The 22,456-nt window shown below is 44.7% G+C and overlaps 1 protein-coding gene across 10 annotated transcripts in view; it reads left to right on the forward strand.

Moving 5' to 3' along the window:
* Positions 1 to 805: 805 nt before the first annotated feature.
* Positions 806 to 22,456, forward strand: part of NEO1 (neogenin 1) — a 269,675-nt gene continuing 248,024 nt past the window's right edge. For 5 of the 10 annotated variants that reach the window (XM_075345541.1, XM_075345547.1, XM_075345542.1 and 2 more), the window contains exon 1: positions 806 to 1,072. In XM_075345541.1, the coding sequence (XP_075201656.1) occupies positions 961 to 1,072 (112 nt within the window). In that variant the 5' untranslated portion in view covers positions 806 to 960. The remainder of the gene's footprint in view (positions 1,073 to 22,456) is intronic. The other 5 variants (XM_075345544.1, XM_075345551.1, XM_075345546.1 and 2 more) reach the window with 1 other exon arrangement.

The raw sequence follows: 22,456 nt of genomic DNA on the forward strand, positions 1-22,456 counted from the left end.
CTCTGTATTCCTATAACCGGTGTGATCCCGGTATGCCTGGCACTGGCCCCTCTGTATTCCTATAACCGGTGTGATCCCCCGGTATGCCTGACACTGGCCCCTCTGTATCCCTATAACCAGTGTGATCCCGGCACTGGCCCCTCTGTGTTCCTATAACCGGTGTGATCCCGGTATGCCTGGCACTGGCCCCTCTGTGTTCCTATAACCGGTGTGATCCCCCGGTATGCCTGACACTGGCCCCTCTGTATCCCTATAACCAGTGTGATCCCGGCACTGGCCCCTCTGTGTTCCTATAACCGGTGTGATCCCGGTATGCCCGGCACTGGCCCCTCTGTATTCCTATAACCGGTGTGATCCCGGTATGCCCGGCACTGGCTCCTCTGTATCCCTATAACCACCAGTGTGAACCCGGTATCCTCGGCACTGGCCCCTCTATACGGTGCTGTGTACGGCCAGACTACCAGCTCTTTGTACCGAAGCCTCCCGTGCTGCATCAACCACGAGAGTGCAAGGCGATCACTGCTGGGAAAGCGTCACTGTGGTGTTCTGCCTCTAGCGGCACAGTCGGGCACTACACGCAGCGCTCCTCCTCCGGGTGAAGCAGCGGGCGCCCTTTTCGCCATGTCCACTGCGGGAGATGAGAGATGACGTCACAGGGAAGCTGCCGGGCGGCGCTTTGAAGCTGCTCGGTGCACACGGATGTGAAGGCGTGCCTGTAGTAGTGCGCGTGCTGGCAGTGTGGGCGGGGCGCGCCTTTCGGCACAGTGTGGGCGGAGTCGTCCGCGCGCCGCCCCGAGTGATGCAGGTACGCGGACGCGCAGGGCTCGGGAGCGCGCAGTGTGCTCGGTGATCGCTCGTCTGCTTTGCTCCGTGGTTACTCTTGCTCAGAGAAGGGAAGGGTCTGCGGAACGAGTGTCCTCCAGGGATGCTGGGAAGGAGGACCCGGTGAGAAGGTGAGGGATGGCGGCTTGGGCCCCCCCGGGGTTGGGAGTCCGGATCACCCGGGGGCTGCTGGCGGTCTCCATCTATCTCATCCTCGGGCAGGAGCCGGCTGGAGCTGCAAAGACTGCAGGTGAGTGGCGGGCCCGATCCGGCCGGGGGTGGAGTGTGCAGATGGCACATAGAGCCCTATAGTGTGCTGGCATGGCTGCCCGCAGAGCTGATGGGGTCCTGTGTGCTGCCATCTCCACTGAGTGGCGCCTCCTGGATGGACTGGCAAGCTGTTGCACACATTTCCATCCAGGACCTCTGCATAGACTTTGGTGCTGCCCCCAGATGGCTCTGCCCTACTGCCACATTTCTACCATGTACACACATATATAGTGACTGGCTCTCATAGACTTTGCTGCTGCTCTCAGATGGCTCTGCCACACATATATGCTGACTGGTACCATCTGGGTCTATAGACTCTGGTGCTGCCCCCACATAGCTCTGCCCCACTGGCACATTTCTGCCATGTACACATATATATGCTGACTGGTACCATCTGGGTCCATAGACTCTGGTGCTGCCCCCACATAGCTCTGCCCCACTGGCACATTTCTGCCATGTACACATATATATGCTGACTGGCACCATCTGGGTCCCAGGCCTCCTCCATAGCAGATGGATTATATTTCTACACAGAAGATAAGAAATCTTGTAATCTGCCCGACTAAACCCTAAATCCAGTCTCTTTATTTTTTTCCTAATCAGTGCCTCATCCGAGCCCCTCCAGTGTATACCGATAGTGTATACACAGAATACACATGTATGTAATTACCGAGGAGCCTGCACATATGCTTCACCCCAGCAATCCCACATTTATGTGTCTTCTTGGACTGATGAAAACACTGTCCGTGTGTGTGTATATATGTATATTATATGTGACAGGGTTCACTGTAATTCTTCCAGTGTGATTTCTGATAGTTTTTGCCATTTTCCACATTTCCGACAGTTGCTTGTAATAAAGGCGATAGTCCCATGATTCATGGACATTATGTGTAATATATTTAATGATGCATTTAAGCAGATGTTGAATATTTGTCCTTTTATGTGTAATTACCTTTCATTACAGATTCCACTGATTTTCTTAAGGCACTGATGTGTAAATATTGTACTAAAGTACATGCTTAATAATTCATGGAAAATGCCCGTATTTGTGCGGTAATTCCTCATATTTGCTGGCGAGCTGCTCAGAATGCTGATGAGGATGTCGGCACATACCGCCGAGCCTCAGTTTTCTGCAACCACAGAATCAGTTTGGTAACAAAGGAGAGAAAAACAAAACCCATCAATACATTTTCGGCTAATAAAAGCCACATGCAGCATTGCTGATGTTTGCTGTTTTCTTAGTGCTGTGATGTGGTGCTCTCTGGCTGTGGATATGTCTGGAATTGAATTAAATGTTTCAAGAGATTGGAAGAACACGCTGGTACTGCAGAATTCCCGTCATGTACTCGCGAGCTCGCCGACATCCAGCATGTTGGGTAGCCTTACGACTAGTGTGGATCTCATCAGCCTAAAGTATAGTATTGGGCCACTGTCGGTTACTTTTCGGCAATGACATTGAAGCTTGGCCACTTTATCCGTACAACTTTTGCCTTACTTCCAGTTGGCTTTAATATTACTGTACAGAGTATTGGTCATCATTGTGATTTGACCCTTCAAGGCTATGTTCACGTGTCCATTAAGGATCCGGTAGAACAGATCCAGCAGCGATCCATCGGGAAAAAACAGTTACTCAGACACAATTGTCTGTTTTCTTAATTACTGATTTCATCTACCGGTAGATACGTGTGTTTTTTTTTTTAATTTTATTTTATTTTTTTAAACATTGAAGTCAAAGAAAAACTAATCCATTAATTCGCCACCATTTTTTTTATTTCATTTGTAAAGTAGCTTTTTTTTTTTTTTTTTTTTTTCTGAGTCAGTTACAAATGGAAGCCAACCTGGCTAATTAATGGATCAGATCTCATAACCTTCAATATTGAAGAGAAACACCCCCCAAACTGATCCAACTGAGACTGGTTGTTTAAAAATGGACAAAGTTGTCTGCAATTTTTTTTTTATTTATTTTTTTTATTTTTTACTGATTGCTGCTGGATCCGATCTAACGGATAATTTCTGTACACGTGAACTTGGAGTTAAAAGCCTTGCTGCTGTCTGCTACAATTCGAGATCTGATCTGCACTAGAAAAGCGGTAAAACTTCCTGGAAGTTTCTGTGGGTAACGTTTTGGTTAACGTAGATTTGATTCATTGGTGCCACATGTTGCGTCTTTTGGGATATGTTTGCACATCTGATCTGGTGCGGGTTCAGTACCAAAGTCTGCTGAATTCAACAATGATCCCCATCCTGCGCATGTAAGTGTGGTATCTGCGACTGTTCACAAGTATTAGACCCTGGTCACTCTGCGTTTCTGGAGTCTTAGTGGGTTCCAAACTACATTTCTATAAAAATACAGCCTGTGCAGAATTATTAGGCAAGTTGTATTTTAGAGGATTATTATTGATCAACAACTATGTTCTCAATCAACCCAAAAGACTCCCAAAAATATTAAGCTTTGATATTTAGAAGTTGTTGTTTGTGTTTTTGTTTGGTTTTTTTTTTTTTTTTTAGATTTGTTTATCGTAGGAGGATATCTGTTCATGCAGGTAACTATTATTGTGCAGAATTATTAGGCAACTTAATAAAAACCAAATATATTCCCATCTCAATTGTTTATTTTCACCAGGTAAACCAATATAACTGCACAAAATTTAGAAATAAACATTTCAAAACATGCAAAAACAAAACCCAAAAAATTAGTGACCAGTATAGCCACCTTTCTTTATGATGACAATCAGCAGCCTACCGTCCATAGATTCTGTCAGTTGCTTGATCTGTTTACTATCCGCATTGCGTGCAGCAGCCACCACAGCCTCCCAGACACTGTTCCGAAAGGTGTACTGTTTTCCCTCCCTGTAGATCTCACATTTTATGAGGGACCACAGGTTCTCTATGGGGTTCAGATCAGGTGAACAAAGGGGCCATGTCATTATTTTTTTTCATCTTTTAGACCTTTACTGGCCAGCCACGCTGTGGAGTAGATGGATGCATGTGATGGAGCATTGTCCTGCGTGAAAATCATGTTTTTCTTGAATGATACAGACTTCTTCCTGTACCACTACTTGAAGAAGTTGTCTTCCAGAAACTGGCAGTAGGTCTGGGAGTTCAAATTCAATCCATCCTCAACCCGAAAAGGTCCCACAAGTTCATCTTTGATGATCCCAGGCCATACCAGTACCCCACCTCCACCTTGCTGCCGTCGGAGTGGATCTCTCTGCCCTTTACTGATCCAGCCTCTGGCCCATCAAGAGTTACTCTCATTTCATCAGTCCATAAAACCTTTGAAAAATCAGTCTTAAGATATTTCTTAGCCCATTCTTTATGTTTTATCTTATGTTTCTTGTTCAAAGGTGGTCGTTTTTCAGCCTTCCTTACCTTGGCCATGTCCCTGAGTATGGCAGACCTTGTGCTTTTTGATACTCCAGTAACGTTGCAGCTCTGAAATATGGCCAAACTGGTGGCAAATGGCATCTTGGCAGCTTCACGCTTGATTTTTCTCAATTCATGGGCAGTTATTTTGCGCCTTTTTTGCCCAACACGCTTCTTGCGACCCTATTGGCTATTTGCCATGAAACTCTTCATTGTTCGGTGATCACGCTTCAAATGTTTGGCAATTTCAAGACTGCTGCATCCCTCTGCAAGGCATCTCACAATTTTGGACTTGCCAGAGCCCATCAAATCTCTCTTCTGACTCATTTTGCGAAAGGAAAGGAAGTTACCTAATAATTAAGCACACCTTATATAGGGTGTTGATGTCATTACACCACACCCCTCCTCATTACAGAGATGCACATCACCTGATTTACTTAATTGGTAGTTGGCTCTCAAGCCTATACAGCTTGGAGTAGGACAAAATCTATAAAAATGATCATGTGATCAAAATACTCATTTGCCTAATAATTCTGCACACAGTGTACGTAGATTTTCTTAGAAGCAGTCATAGCGGATTATGGCACCATCGTGGGTTCACCTTAATCCCCAAACAGGTCATTAGACACAAAAATCTGCCCATGAAATAACGAGCATGCTGCTACGTCTGCAGATCCAGTATACAAAAGCCAAAAAAACGCAATATTGAGGGACAATGGGGCTAAATCTTGTGTGAATTTGCAGCAGTGCAAACCTTAAATACTGAAGGAATTTCCAGCAGAAATCTGAGTGGCCGCCTAGCAGTTTACTCCGTTGTGTACATGGCCAATACAAGCGGCCATCGCTGTGGAGAAATTGTTCTTTACGGAAATTGCTGCTGGTGTCTTTCTTCAACTCCTCCTATGGGGAGAACATAACAAAAATCTATTATGGAAATGTCATAAGTCACACCAGGACCGGCAATGCTCACCCCACCAAGAGAGGCTGCTGTCTAGCCACGTTTTATGCCCATTATAAGTTGGTATGTTAGGACTAGAAGGCCACGTGCACATTGGGTATGTGGTGAGTATCTTACCTCAGTATTTGTAAGCTAAAACAAGGAGCGGGTGAGTAATGCAGAAATGGTGCCCATGTTCCTATTAGGCCACGTTCAGTATTTGGTCAGTTTTTTACCTCAGTATTTGTTATCCAAAACTAGGAGTGAGTGATAAATACAGAAGTGGTGACGTGTCTCTAGTATACATTTCCTCTGATTATTCCACTCATGCTTATAGCTAATACTAAGGAAAAAATTCTCCAAATACTCAGTGTGAACGTGGCCTGACACTATAACTCGTGCCATCCTTCTGGTTACGGTCAGGGTGGTATTTATCTTGGTTTGAGGTCACGTTCTCCTCAGTGACTGTGATGCACATTATGCTCATCATATGGATAGCTGCTACTGACTCTCACTGTGTAGTATTGTGTTTGGTTTTGTTTTGTTTTTTTTTTTCGTTTTCTTTTCATATATATACATTCTGCCATTATTATTATTTTTTTTTTTTTTTTTTTTTAAATCCTATGTGATTTTAAAGGCTAATTTTTAAGTACACTCCTTTTGGTGCTTGGACCATTGTTAGTATTATGCGGCCTGTATAAATGTGTGATAACCTGCGTGACCGTATACTGAGTGGAGATTATTCCACACTATACCGGTTCCTTTATATGTGGATATTACAGGTGACGTTCTGCATGAAATCCTGAATAGTCCTTATCTCTTCTTGTACTAGTGTCCAACGTGTGATATTGGAAATGACGGGTTTCTATGGAAACTATGCATCTATTTTACATTCTCCGTGTCTTATCGACGATGTTTTCCCTGTGTTTCCGGCCAGCAGGTCTTATAACGGCCCCGTACCTAGTAACTTTATGGTGATACGCAATGAACCCACAAGTCCCGATCAGTAGTTTACCTCTGTTTGAATAGGCTCAAATGGCTTCTCCATCGGGGACTTCCTACAGCGGAAATGCTGCATAAATGGTGCGGGAGCATTGCAAGGTGTGTGTGTGTGTGGTGTTGTTGTTTGTGTGGGTTGTTTTTTTTTGTGAGAAACTGCACAAGACTCCAGGAAAATAACAGTGGTGGTTTTTCTAAAGCCTTGTTTGTGTGTGTGTGTGTGTGTGTGTGTGTTTGTTTTTTTTTTTTTGTTTTGTTTTCCTCTAGAAGGATGTGGCTGTTGTCCAGGCATCTAAAAGATATCGGCCAGATTCATCAGGATCAACGTTGTTCACACTGGCCTTGATGACTGGTGTGCGCCTCGCCACAAATCCTACTCTAGTCCCTGCTGGAGTAAGATTTGTGCGTAGCATGACATTGACACGCAGTGTTCACCATGCCCTCGTCCTGCCCCAGCTTCTCCTACTTTGTCGGAGATGGGTGCAAATAGCATGAGACTGCCAAAAATTCGCAAAATTTTAGCACGGCCCATAGCTGTGCCAAAATGATGCAACTTTTCTAAGCTTTTTTTACGCCAGATTACTGATGTAAAAGCTGATGATTCGGCCCATCGTGGGGACATATTTTTCTGAAAGGGGACAACCCCTTTGACAAATCTGATGCTGTGGATTAATTAGAATCCCATTCACATTGCTGCTGGTATAAAAACAGCTGACTTTACATTATTATTAATTATAACACCATTTTTTACCATGGCGTTTTTATAAGTGAATAGTGTATACATAAAAACAAGTACAATAATCATTAACATTACAAAAACAGACTGGTATGCCCGCGAGGGCTCACAGTCTACAGGGAATGGGTGAGGGTACAATAGGTGAGGACAGAGCTGGTTGTGCAGTGGTATAATTGACTGAGGGCTATTGTAGGTTGTAGGCTTGGCGGAAGAGATGGGTCTTCATGTAAAATCATACTTAATTGTAAGTCGATAAAACGGGCATGGAACCTACAGAGTGGACGGATTTTTACATCTTCCGTATTTTTGGGGGGACCTAGGGATGTTTGTCTTACAAATACTGACCAATAGTTTCACATTTTTGTTTTTCCTTAATACAGACTAGTTGATAAATATGGCTGTCCTGAATCTTAGTGTGCAGTATGCGTATGTGCTCGTATGTATAAGCTCACATTCCCTTTTGATTGTCTTGCTAATTATTGATTTCTACTTCTGGACTTCGTAAAGCAGGACAGTATTTTGATGTAATGTGGGGGCTTTTCAGTAAGATCATTGTGCTGTAAATGAGACGTATATTTTGCCTTCTGTGGCTCGTTAAGGTGAAGGCCCAGAATTATTGTTGTTACCTAGTACTGAATGTAGCTATAGTGCTGTATTTTTGTAATGACATTGATTTATACCACTACTGAATTTTGGGTACTGCTGTATGCCTTGCGTCGTGTGGTTTTTGGTTCTTTCTCAGGATACAAAGGAAATAAAGCAGTCTTTGCTTATCTGGACTCTCAGAAGTAAACCTCTGCAGGTTTTCTCATCTTATAGTCCAGATTGCATGCACAATTTACCACCTCCTCTACATCACTGGTGGAGTTATAAATCTGATTTTCTATCAGTATAACACCATTCGTGTACGGTTAACAGTTTAATGGGTGAATCTAGTGGAAGGCTAATGAATTCTGATGTGACCTTTTTAAACCATGATTGGACACCATTGCTTGTGTTATCATTAATCTTTGCTAAGCTTCTTGCAAATAGAAGGATCTCATGTAAATTAAGCCCTTTAAGTAACATTCCTAGTTAAACCAGCCCGTAAATGGTAATTAAACCTTTCTTTAGTGAATCCTTTCTGTATAAAGTCTCATGGCTCGTGGATACGAAGCATTTATTGTTCAATTAGGTCATGCTAACTAAGCACAGTTTAACATGCTTTTTTCTTTGTCAAAACCAGTGGATACAAAAATATAGGAAAATCTAAAGGACGGCAATGGGCACCCATGTGGATTGTGCTAAAATACATGATAAATGTTTTAGGAAACTCCATTCCTACCCTTCAGTCCAGATTTCATGTCACATTTCTTGATCTTGCTACTTCTTTTCAACTATTGATCCTTAGATTATTCACATCTGGGTGGTTTTTTTTTTTTTATTTTTTTTATGATTTAAAGGGAACTTGTCAGAAGGTTTTCCTCTGCAAACCAGTACTTGTTGATTACCTGCCATGCTTAGTGAAAGCGTCCTCATTTGCCCATCTCTAATCAGTATTTTTATTAACATATTGACAAGCCAGGGATAAAGTGTGTGTGTGTGTGTGTGTGTGTGTGTGTGTGTGTGTGTGTGTGTGTGTGTCTCTTCCAAAAGAAGTTAATTTGGCCTTGCCCTAAATTGTCCCTTTCCGACATGAGGACAGGGTACAACTTATGAAGTCAATGCACCAATTGGGCTGGGGTAAGTACACCCACCCTCGCAGTGCCAGAACTGTAATACCACATGATTTGGGCTTTTTGGGATGGGGTACACTGTCCTTGGGGAACTTCAGTCAGATGGCAGAGATCTGACGCTAATTAGCGCAACCTCCTTAACTGGTTAGCTATATAAGACATGGACAGGATTTAAAGGCAATCGGTCACCAGGTTTTTGCCACTTAATCTGAGAGTAGCATGATGTAGGGGCAGATATCCTGATTCCAGCGATGTCACTTACTTTCCTGCTTTGTGTATTTTTGATTAAAAATCACTGTTTAATCAGCAGGAGATTATCATTAGAGGACTTCTTGGTGTGCTGCCAGGTAGTCCAGCATATCCATGAGCTCTGTATAACTGCTAGATCTGCAGCTGAGGAAACATTGATTTTATCAAGATGACAGCAAACAGCTCAGTAAGTGACACATCACTGGAATCAGGGTCTCTGCCCCTACCTTATGCTGCTCTCCATGGAGGTAGCAAAAACCTGGTGACAAATTCCCTTTAAAGTTCTTTAGTGATGTCAGTTTCATGTGCCCACATCTTTGGACCGTGGTTTCCAGACTGGGCTGCTGGGTCTCCTGAACTGAACAAACCTGAAAGAATATATAAGGCTGCTGAGTTTGGGTCGGGAGACCCATGGCCGGGCCAGAAACTGTAGTTACAAACATATCGGGATGTGTGAAGTATTTTTTTTTTCTTCAATACAAATTAAAAGACTAATTATCAGATTTCCAGCAAAACTGAGATTTCCAACATCAAATCTCGTGTACAACGTTGTTTGTTTTGTTTCCTGACGGAATTTGAGAACCGCAGCGTGCTTGAAATCTGCAGCATGTCAATTGTCAAAATTTTTTTTTTTTTTTTTTTTTTTTTTCCTTCAACTGTTCTTTCACTCGCAGAAAGTGGTGAAAAAAATGGTGGTGTTTTTGGTGAATAAAATAACATTAAATACCATGGACAAAGTACACAAAATATGCTGCAACAAAAGCACTGAACATTGTGCTTGTTGAACGCAGCGTTTTTACTGCCAAGACAGCAGTTTTTTCACTACAGGAAAACATATGTAGAAAAATGAGTTTTTAGCATTTTCTGTTTGTCACATTTATGCTTAGCTCTGTAGAGTGTAAACTTGCAGTGAAAATGTTATTTAAAGCGGCACACACAGATTTTCCATGCAGCACAGAGAGGATCCAAACATGCTACGGCGGGCATAGATGTATGAAAGCGCCAGATGAGTTACTGTCCAATGAGAACCGCAACATACTCCTCCTCCTCCGGGCTTTCTTTTTTTGTTATAAATGTATAGGAAAACAAACATTCCCCCTCCCAGGCATACATGGTTCCCTCGAGGCTGCCATTTAACTAAAGCTTTGTTCTCTAGCTCATTGAGTTACTGATGGAATTGCAGGGAAAGTGGAGGAGCCTTAATAAATAAATAGTCAGGCGTTTAAAAGCTGTAAACTGCGCTGAGTGGTATAATCTCAATTGAAGTGGGCACTGTAATTAATTTATAGTGACGGAAGTAAACCCTGCATTCACCAGCTGCAATAACACATTTAGAAATTGTAATGTTGGGCAAATACAGGTGGATATTTCATGATGATTTTTGGAAATATTGGTTCTTCTAACATTCGGATATCTCCTGGTCCCAGGATATTGGATAGTCGGCAGGCACCAACCGTGCTGACAAGTTCATTCAGTGGAGAAAGGATGACTGCTTGTGGATTCATGGGCAAACTGTACTTTAAGGGTATGTTCACATGCGGCATCTTTTTTTTTTTTTTTTTTGTGGCAAAAACCCATAAAAAGCACACCGCGTTTTTACCACGGTTTGCCCAATTTGTTTTCAAGTCAAATCTATTGACTGAAGGGCTCAAAAATGCTTGAAAAAACGCAAAAAGAATTGACATGTTACATCTTCAAAAATGCAGCCAAATTGCCCAGTGTGGACAGCAAAATCCAAATCTCATAGGCTTTGCTGGGAGAAGGAAATGCATCCATTTTGGTGCATCTTTGTGACCTCAAACGCAGGAAACTGTGCCCTGTGTGAACTTAACCTAACCCAACATTTCTTTCCATCAGAGGTGTCATTAGATTGTCTGTCTATGGATATTTCTCATAGATCCAATACTTTTGACCAGTGTAAGGGCGGCGTTACACGGTACAATATATCGTGCAATATGTCGTCGGGGTCACGGAATTCGTGACGCACATCCGGCATAGTTAGAGATGTCGTACCGTGTGACAGCTCCGAACGACTGTTAACTAGCAAAAATACTCATCTAATCGTTGCTTGTTGACACGTCATTCATTTCCATAATGTCGTTCCTCCTTCTGCGCGCCGGTTGTTCGTCGTTCCCGAGGCAGCACACATCGCTAACAACAACTTACCTGCGTCCCGCCGGCAATGAGGAAGGAAAGAGGTCGGCGGGATGTTACGCCCCTCTGCTTCTTTTGGGCGGCCGCTGTGTGACGCTGAACATCCCTCCCCCTTCAGGAAGAGATGTTCGCCGCCCACAGCGACGTCGTTAGGGAGGTAAGTACGTGTGACGGGGGGTTACAGCAGTGTGCGACACGGGCAATGAATTGCCCATGACGCACAAACGACAGGGGCGGGTGCAATCGCACGATAAATCGTTGCGTGTAACACCGCTCTTAGAACCAATGTGGATTGGTTGATCTCTTGTGGCCATCATGATTCAGTTATTGCTTTCTGATAGGTGTGGTTAAAGGGAACTTGTCACCAGGTTTTTCCCTTATGAGCTGCGACCACCACCAGTGAGCTCTTGTATACAGCATTCTAATATGCTGTATATTAGAAGTCCAGGCTTGTGTGAAGAATGTAAAAAAACACTTTTAAACAATATGTTCTCTTTTTGGTGATATGTGCCTGTTGACATCAAATAAAATTTGTTAAACCCCCCCCCACCCCACTTTTATAATGCTCACCTAGGGGGCAGTCCAGTCCGATGGGTGTCGCTGTTCTCCGGTCCGGCACCTCCTCTCTATGGCGATCTCCGTCCTTGTGAGGCCCGTGTGCATGATGTGTTTTACGTCATCCACACTATTCGGCATTGAGGTCCTGCGCAGGTGGTCTTTAACCTTTCCTCATGCGTGCACATTACAGTGCAGTGCGCCTGCGCAGGACCGCAATGCTGGCCTGGGCTGGTTTAAGGAGGATAGAGATCACAGCAGAGAGGAGGCGCCAGACCGGAGAACAGGGACACACATCGGAACAGAGCGACCCCCCTAGGTGAGTATTATAAGTGTTTTTTTACGTTCTACAGAGGGGCCTGGGCTCTTATATACAGTATTCTAGAGTACTGTATATAAGAGCCTACTGATGGTGGCCACACCTTTTTATAGTTGCCAAATCTGGTGACAGGTTCCCTTTAACAATAAGCTAAAACTCTAGCTGTCATATCTTCTCTGTACTCAAGAATAGAGGGATTTTGCTTGTTCTATAGTCTCCTGCTTGTTGACTAGTTTACCCGCCACCTCTGTAGTCTATGGACGGTGACTGGTTTCTGAGGCAAAGAGTATGCACTTGTAAGCGCTGTCCTGATCTTGCCAGAACAAAAGGTCCCTCTGCTTCCAGTATCAGAGTGCACAATTTAGCAACCATGTTGCTGGTCTGAACTATCAATCATCCGGATCTAATTACCTTCTAGGAAGTAGGAAGACAGAGGAGCAGTGCACTCACAAAGATATAAGATGGCAATAAGGGCACACTTGCATAGCTCCACCCCCACCCGCCCCCTCCATTCAGTGGGTCCTGTTGGGTCTTATGTCTGAACCGCCCCACAGAAGGGGGATTCAGATGTTTGTACTGACCAGGCCTTTGACTATAATGGGGCCGACTGAGTCAGTGTGCTGTGTCGTGCATAATGTTCGTCCATATACGCCTATTGGAGGTGGACAGCACGACATTAGACTACATCTTCCTGCCTGTGCCCAGTAGACCTATACGGCAGGAAATGATGCACATGGTGAATCCGTCTGTATCATTATAGTCAATGGTCTCATTGGTCCATACACCCGAATCCCGTTCTGCGCGGAGTTCAGACATAGGTCACTAAACGGACGGATAAAGAAAAGCTATGTGACAGTCCTTAGGCCTCATTAGATGGCAGGTTTTTAACATATGAGAAAATCTCACCAGGCTTCATCACTGATGGGAGAAGGTGTAGGCTGAATTCCCCCTCCCCCCTCCTCATCAGTGATAAATGGCAGCACAAGGGTGGCATCAAGATGCTGTCAGATTTTCTTCACTGACCCATAGCCTTGCATTGCTGATTTTGATCCAACCCTCGGATCAATATCTGCTAAATCTCCGTGATTTTGCCTCAACTACTTGGTCCAAGGGAAGAAATCTAATGTGTATTGTGCCATAGACTGTCATATACACGTGATATCCGTGGGGGGAAAAAACGGACCGTACTCGCACAAGAAACACTGACATGTGAATGAGACCTGCCACTCTACATAAAAATATCTATATATGTAAGGTGGGCTTTGGTCACATTTAATTACTTGTGTATATAGAAGGAAAAGCTCCAGAGATATACCGTACATTATATGGTGGCTGTAACAGAAGCCTTAAAGTGCTACCAATTTAATGTAATCGTCTAAAGAGCTGCCATCATAGTCTATGGGAGACAGGTGACAATGTACAGCATCCATCACCCATAGGCTATTATGGGATCCATTCTAACAGCAACATCATGAACGGTAATGCCTAAGCATTTACATTGGTTATGCTGACACTTTTTTTTTTTTTTTTTTTTTCCTTTTGTGTCTTTATTAAAAAATCAAATCTATTTGAATGAGGCTTTCCTTTTTTTTCCACCATATCATCAGAGTTGCAGCTTTCCTTGCATCTTTATGTTCCCTGAAGTACTCAGATAAAGACAGATTTACCTAAAGTGACAAAGCGAGCAGACGGCAGGATTTACATCCAGTTCTCTACTTCAAAGACAGTGTCAGTGCGCTACTTACCTACAGCACCGCGAGAATATGAAATAATCTCTTAATTTGAAGTATATATCATCCGAAAGCCGCTCTTATGTGTAAGACGGAGCGGTGTATTCAGAGCTGCACTGCCTGTTATTGGCGCAGAGCTCTAAAGCTGCGCCGGATGTTCTGTACGTGTGCTCTTCTGACTGGCGAATGTGCTTTACAGCCTAGGACCATGTCTAAATGCTGCGTTTATGGCCCAGTTGACATCTTGCTCCTATAAGCAGCGATTTCCGAATTTTAAACTATAGTTTTAGCGATAAACCAATAATTTTCCCCAATTTGCTGATCATTACATGGAATCTATTAGGAGAATTGTATTGCTTTAGGATTATCTTGAACTGGACAAAATCTCCTGATTCACTGGATGCCGTCTAGCTGCTGCGGATCACAGATTGAAAAAAAACAAAACAAAACTAAGAATGAAACTTTCATTGTACAGGTGAGTGAAGATTTCTGGGATAACAATAGATGTCTATAGACTGCTGAATCCAGGACATAGTGCAATTTCCACAGTGTCACCAGTTTCCTCCCCCCGCCTGTATTCATTGTGAGAGGGGTTGACAACATGACCAGATGTATGCGATCTGCCTATTTGCCGTCACGTTCCAACTAGACTTCCCTGGCTTCTCAATGGAAGAAGATTGAGAGAATCTGCATGCTGCTAGTCTACATGTGACCACACTCTTGGCATACATGTGGTCATGTGACTGCACACTTTCATGAGGAATGCAGGGGGAATTATGACGGTATGTGCATTAACAGGGATTGACAGTCTGCAATCCAAGAGTAGCTACATACTTTTCTTTTTAAACCGGAACTAGTCTTTGAGGGAGTAATTGGTCAGGAACCAGTTATTACTTATCCACAGAATAGGTGGTTTTGTTCAGATCGGTGGGGTCCTTCCCCCACTGATGGCTGGAACGGTTATCCCATAAGAATGGATGCACGCTTGACTGATGCTCCATTTGTTCTTTTTGCACATTGTCTTTCAGGTGTCTTTTTAAGGATCCCGGGGAGAGGATGGCAGAAATAGCACATTGCCTAGTAGGTATGGGATGAAATGTCACTGACCTAAAAGCACTATGAAGCCACCAATATTTTTATCTTGCAACAGCAAAAGAAGGCCACCTAAAAAGCATCAAAATGGTGTATGTGAAGCTGCATAAGGCTATGTTCACACTTTGCGTTTTCACCTGCGTTTCCGCTGCTTTTAGAGTCAGTTTTGAACTGCAGCGTTTTTGTGCCCAAATGCATGCGTTTTGATTTTCCATTAAAGTCAATGAGAAATCATGAATTCTTGTACACACTTTGCGTTTACAAACGCATCACAAAATTTGCATAAGTTTGGTCAAAAACCATGCGTTCAGAAAAGGACCCTGTCAATTGTTTTTGCCATTTGTGGTGCGTTTTGTTAACATTGAAGTCAATGAGAAGTTGCAAAAAGCAAGAAATATCAAAATTCCTGCGTTTTACCTGCTTTTTCATTGCAGAAAACATGCGTTTTGGACTACCAAAACGCATGCTTTTTGGACATCAAAATAATGAATTGATATGTTCCTTTACACACACACATAATCCGACAATTAAATTTAAGAAAAATATGCATTTATTGTTATTTTACCGATAAAATGTATCTTAACGCTATAATTTTATTAAATATATCTTTTTCCATTATTTTTCCCATTAATATAAATTTGTCCCTTTTTTTTTCTACTTTTTCATTCCGTCTGAATGTTTCAACTTTATTTAGTAGTGTCTTGATGTTCAAAACGCATCTGTCAAAACGCAGGTGAAAAAGCATGCAAAAAGCGCTGAAAACGCATCTGAAACGCGGTAAATACGCATGCGTTTTCAGCGCTAAATTTCTTAAAAAGGCAACTTTGGCTAAATCAATTAAGCCCAAAACGTGCGTTTACAACTGCATGTAGGATGACGGAAAGTGCGCACATAGCCTAAGATGGTTCTTACACCTTCATTGAATCTGACATTTCTGAACATTTCGGGTGATTATGACTTGACGTTCTTGCTGTTTGCGGTGTCTAATGACTGGTTGTCCACTGCTGTGATGTAGTGTAACAGGGCTGGCAGAGACTATTTCATAACCGAAGTCTTAACATTACAGTTCTGAAGTTCATCTTTCAGGAGCCTGTGACATTTTCTAAAATAAATTGCAGACATCGCATAAATGAATGGTTTACGTAGCACAGCCTCCACTCTGACCACATTCATAGGGTTCAGTATGTGTAGTGTAAATCACAGCCTCAATTTCCGACTATACTGTAATGCACAGAAGTACCAGGTAGCCAAGTCCTCTACAAACTGGCCACATTTATTTCTTTTCTCTTGCATCGATCCCAATGGAAGTTGATGGTGTAGGGCCAGTAATACATTGGCTCGTAGGTTTGTGTTTGCATCAGGGCCACCGTCTTACCTTGTGCAGCTGTAGACATTGCCTCTCTGGTAAGACGATTTATTCTGTACTGTAAAGGATCCATTTACAGGCTTTGCTTTGAAGATCTTGCTTACAATAGTTGTTTCACTGAAGTTTACAATATTGCCTTCAAAGACATTGTCAGTCATGCATTTTGTTTCTTTTTGCTGGCTTTATGTAAAATGTCTATTGCTACGACTGGTCCCAAAATGTGCGTGACAGCTCGTCCTTCTCCAGTGCTTCTTAGGAATCTGCTTCATTGTTGCTCCAATCACCGTGAGCATGTAATCCGTGTGTAACCAGACGTGGTGTCCTGTGTCTGGGGAGCTTTACCTCTGTAGTTTGCATCAGGGCATTTGTGTGATAGACTATGATACTTGAGCAGCTCCCTTTGTTTTTTTTTTTTCCTCCTCCAGTGCATATTATAGGCTGTTTGTCCAGGTACAAGGATCACGGAATATAGACGGTGCAGAGTCATTTGCCGTTTAGGAATCTACTTAATCCACATTTGATGCTGTCTACAAGAAGAAAGGATTGGTGCCAGTTTAAGGAGAGAAGAAACAAACTATCTACAATATGAAGGTCCTTGCATGATCCTGTAGAACAGTGGTCCCCAACCTTTCTGACCTGGAGAGCCACGTTCACCTCTGAGAAGGGGGTCACGAGCCACGTTCACCTCTGAGAAGGAGGTCACGAGCCACGTTCACCTCTGAGAAGGAGGTCACGAGCCACGTTCACCTCTGAGAAGGAGGTCACGAGCCACGTTCACCTCTGAGAAGGAGGTCACGAGCCACGTTCACCTCTGAGAAGGAGGTCACGAGCCACGTTCACCTCTGAGAAGGGGGTCACGAGCCACGTTCACCTCTGAGAAGGGGGTCACGAGCCACATTTAGCTTCTGCCCCTCACAGTAGTGACACGAGTTCCCATTACCAGTATGACAACCAAAGCTTCTCCATAGAAATCACCACACCGAGTCAGTATACCAAGATCCAGGGGTTCCTGACTCCATTTAGACATTCTCTTCTGTGCGGAGCCCCTCACAAATGTCACGATCTAGAGACCTGCTCTTCATAGCTGTCTGGAAACCTGATGCTAATGGACCAAGCTGGTTGACAGCTGCGAACCACACATCATGGGCCCACAAAACATATGTGACTCCTGAGCCACAGGTTGGGGACCCCTGCTGTAGAATAAAGCACCACGATAACCGCAGGCGTGGTTTAAGGTAAATAACAAATGCAAACTATTTCTTCATTTAACGAACACGCATATGAGGTTTATCAGTGTTTCTTACGTGTTATGGAGTGTTTCGGCACAACACTTGCTGCAATCTCTGAACCATCCTATATCTTATTGTGGCTCTGATAGGACCATACCGTCCAGAATATGGTGATGTGCTACAGCGCCAAAGCTGTGGTGGCATTCGGGTGCCAACGTGCCTTGAACAGGCTTTATGCACGTGATTCTGCCTTTTCTGTGCTTTCTCGACAGCAAACATTCCTGTAGGGCTCCATTCACTCATTGCAGCATCATCTGTTGGCTAGTACGCACTGGAATACAGATATTTTCTCTAAGTGCAGCAATCCACTTTCTAAACACAGTTTACTACCACAAAAACCTTCAGACAAACACTTTTTACAATTGGAGTAAGTGGCCCTATATGCTCGTACAGTGGCCTATGTCTGAGCTTTCTTTGAAAAATACCAGGTGGAAATCTTACTGGCATATGCTTCTGCTGATAGTTTTCAGCACAGTGTAAGCTTTAGCTTATAAACATCTAACCAAAGGGGGAGGAGGATGGGTTTGGGGTGGTGATGGCTAATACCTGCTTTCCCCTGCTGATCAACCCTTCAGCATGTCCCATGGTGGTCAATAATAAACAGTGTAGTATGTGAAAATCTGCTGTGTATTGGTCATTCTCTGCTGCTCACCTTCCAGTCGCTTGTATGACAGCTGAGCTGCAGTACACAGGAACGGTTATTGTACTGCATACAGGGTTGCAGTACACAGGAACGGTCATTGTACTGCGTACAGGGCTGCATTATACAGGAACAGTCATCATACTGCCAACAGGGCTGCAGTACACAGGAACGGTCATCATACTGCGTACAGAGCTGCAGTACACAGGAACGGTCATTGTGCTGCATACAGGGTTGCAGTACACAGGAACGTTAATCATACTGCGTACAGGGCTGCATTATACAGGAACGGTCATCATACTGTGTACAGGGCTGCATTATACAGGAACCGTCATCATACTGTGTACAGGGGTGCCGTACACAGGAACGGTCATCATACTGTGTACAGGGCTGCCGTACACAGGAACGGTCATCATACGGTGTACAGGGCTGCAGTACACAGGAATGGTCATCCTACTGCGTACAGAGCTGCAGTACACAGGAACGGTCATCATACGGTGTACAAGGCCGCCGTACACAGGAACGGTCATCATACTGCCAACAGGGCTGCAGTACACAGGAAAGATCATCTTACGGTGTACAGGGTTGCAGTACACAGGAACGTTAATCATACTGCGTACAGGGCTGCCGTACACAGGAACGGTCATCATACTGCGTACAGAGCTGCAGTACACAGGAACGGTCATCATACGGCGTACAAGGCTGCAGTACACAAGAATGGCCATTACACGGCACACAGAGGGGTGTTGCTCAGTACACCATTTGCTTCCTGCCTCCATGGGACATGGTTAGTAATCGCAGATGGTGGGGTGCTAAGTGTTAAGTCGGCGTTACACGGGACGATATATCGTGCGATCGCACCTGTCCCCATTGTTTGTGCGTCACGGGCAATTTGTTGCCCGTGTCGCACAAAGTTGTTAACCCCAGTCACACGTACTTACCTCCCGAACGACCTCGTTGTGGGTTCGAACATCCTTTTCCTGAAGAGGGAGGGACGTGCAGTGTCACAGCGACGTCACACAGTGGGCGCCCAATAGAAGCGGAGGGGCGGAGATGAGCGGGACGTAACATCCCGCCCACATCCATCCTTCCGCATTGTCGGCGGCCACAGGTAAGCTGCAGTTAGTCGTTCCCGAGGTGTCACACGGAGCGACGTGTGCTGCCTCGGGAATGATGAACAACCAGCGTGCAGAAGGAGGAACGATTTTATGAAAATGAGTGACGTGTCAACGAGCAACGATAAGGTGAGTATTTTTGCTCGTTAACAGTCGCTCGTAGCTGTCACACGCTACGATATGTCAAACGATGCCGGATGTGCGTCACGGAATCAGTGACCCCGACGACATATCGCCCGATATGTCGTAGCGTGTAACACCCCCCTTAAGGGTCGGTGTCGAGCGCGATAGCACTCGCCCAGTCGTACGAGCGATATGTGGTGATCGCTGCCGTAGCGAACATTATCGCTACGGCAACGTCACACGCACATACCTGTGCAGGGACGTCGCTGTGACAGCCGAACAATCCCTCCCTGAAGGGGGAGGTGCGTTCTGCGTCACAGCGATGTCACTAAGCGGCCGCCCAATAGAAGCGGAGGGGCGGAACGTAACATTCCGCCCAACTCCTTCCTTCCGCATTGCCGGTGGAGGCAGGTAAGGAGCTGTTCGTCGCTCCTGCAGTATCACACATAGCGATGTGTGGTGCCGCAGGAACGACGAACAACATCGCTACGTACGAGACAACGATTTTTGGTGTTTCGACGACCTCTCCAAAACCAACAATTTTTGTCTCTTTTGAGATCGTTTAAGGTCGCTGGTAAGTGTTACACGCTGCGATGTCTCTAATGACGCCGGATGTGCGTCACAAACAGTGACCCCCGACGATAAATAGTTAGCGATATCGCAGCATGTAAAGCACCCTTTAGACTCCTGTTGATCTGATATTGATAACCAAGACTAAACATTGATTTTGTTGGCCTAAAGTCCTTGACAACTTTTTTTCAACCAGGACGGAAAACTGATTTTTGCCATTTAAATGTAAGAATGTCTGTCTGAATCAAACTGTAGTAGGCAGTAAACCAGGCACTCCAATTGTTGAAAAATAATGGAATTTTCATTTTTTATTTATTTTTTTATGAAATCCAGTTTGTGAAAACTTTTCGGTCAGAGACCTTCTTCAGTTCACGTGCTGGAGATTAGAAACTGCCAGGATTAGGCCGGGGCCACACGGGGATTACAGCGATCCTTGCATGACACTCTGCTCACGCTGGCAGCACAGCAGGAGCCGAGTGTCACTGCGACCTGAGGTCCGCTCATGCGATCGGACCTCAGCTGCGGGGGCGGGCAGGCTCTGAGGAGGGGAGGGAGGGATTTATCTCCGTAGCCGGCTATTGCCATTCTCGCCCTGCACTCGCAGTACAATAGTGTACCGCGAGTGCAGTGCGATTTTTCTCTCGCCCCCAAGACTTGAATGGGTGCGAGAGAAACCTGGATCGCAGTAGTCGCACCATGCTGCGATTGTTTTCTCGGTCCTTTTTAGGCCTGAGAAAATAATCGCTCATGGGTGCTGACACACAGGATAATATTGGTCCAAGTGGAATGCGATCTTTTATCGCATCCCACTCGCTCCGATTTTCACGCCGTGTGTCTTAGGCCTTAGGGTGATACAGTGAAGAACGGTGTCCACCGCTGTCTGTTTCTAATCTCCAGCATGTAAACTGAAGAAGGTGTCTGACCGAAACGTTTTCACAAACTGGATTTGATAAAAAAAAATTTAAAAATTAAAAATTCCATTTATTTTTTAACAATTGGAGTGCCTGGTTTACTGACTACAACGGTTTTGGAACCTACCAGTGCACTCTTAAGCTACTTTCACACATCCGGTTTGAGTACTGCGGCTCAATCCGACTGTGAAACCTATGCAACGGATGCAGCAAAAACACCGTCCGTTTTTTTTCCGGTTGCGGCACGCTACTGAGCATGTGCAGTGGAAGAAACCGCATGCGGCGGCCGGATGCGTTTTTCGCCGCATCCGGCGTCCATAGGCATGCATTGAAAAAATGCGCCGCAGCGGCCGGATGCGGTTTTTTTTTTTTTTTTGCTGGAGCAAAAAACGTGCCAGGGAACGTTCCATCCGGCCGCCGCATCGGCTAAATCTGCCGCATGCGGCAAAAATCGGACGAACGCAAGCCCATGCGGCACAGTGCGGCGCCAATGCAAGTCAATGCTGGAAAAAAAACGAAACCGGCGGCAAAAAAAAAACTTTCATTTTTTTCAGCAGAGCGCCGGATTGTGCCGCACTGCTACAGCCGGATGTGTGAAAGTAGCCTTATCTAGCCAGAAGTGCCTTGTGTTATCTGTACTACTGAATCCAACTGTAAACCTGATGCGCTGTTTGATAAATGTACCTAGCTGTAAAGGTACTGTCACACATAACGAGATCGCTAGCGAGATCGCAGCTGAGTCACCGTTTTGGTGGTGACGCAGTTGCGATCCCGTTAGCGATCTCGTGATGTGTGACACCTACCAGCGATCAGGCCCCTGCTGTGAGATCTCTAGTCGTTGCAGAATGGTCCAGGTCATTTTCTTCAAAGGCGATGTCCTGCTGGGCAGGACACATCGCTGTGTTTGACGCTGTGTGACAGGGTCACAGTGACTGCTGGGATCGTTATACAGGTCGCTACTGCAACCTCTATTGTTCCTGCATCGCTGGTAAGATCTCACTGTGTGACATCTCACCTGCGACCTCCCAGCGACTTACCTGCAATCCCTATCAGGTCGCATCGTTTTTGGGATCGCAGGTAAGTCGTTATGTGTGAAGGTACCTTAATTCCAGTGCGCCGGGATGTATTCTACTGTAGCTCGGCCTGTGACTGTTCCGTCTGTGCAGGAAGTGTTCTTACACGATTCCAGCCAGCAATGTCAGTGTGGCCTCTGTAAAGTCTGCAGTTTAGCCCTGGCTTCCCGGTGTACTGTAGTATGTGCCCTCCCTTCCCCCACTGCTGCTGATCCCTCTGCATGTAATTCAATGATCCTGCTTACATGAAGGATGCTGACTGAGCTGGCTAGCGCACCAAGAGCGTACCCCCCAGTGACCATATTTACATATTTTTCCCAATTTATATTTCATATATATTATTGACTAGGCCATGTCAAAATATTTTTTTATTCACTGCATGTAAAAAAAAAAAAAAAATCCCAATGTGCACTATTCTGAACAGT

Source organism: Anomaloglossus baeobatrachus, chromosome 4, assembly GCF_048569485.1.
Source record: "Anomaloglossus baeobatrachus isolate aAnoBae1 chromosome 4, aAnoBae1.hap1, whole genome shotgun sequence".
In the NCBI taxonomy this organism is placed as follows: Eukaryota; Metazoa; Chordata; class Amphibia; order Anura; family Aromobatidae; genus Anomaloglossus; species Anomaloglossus baeobatrachus.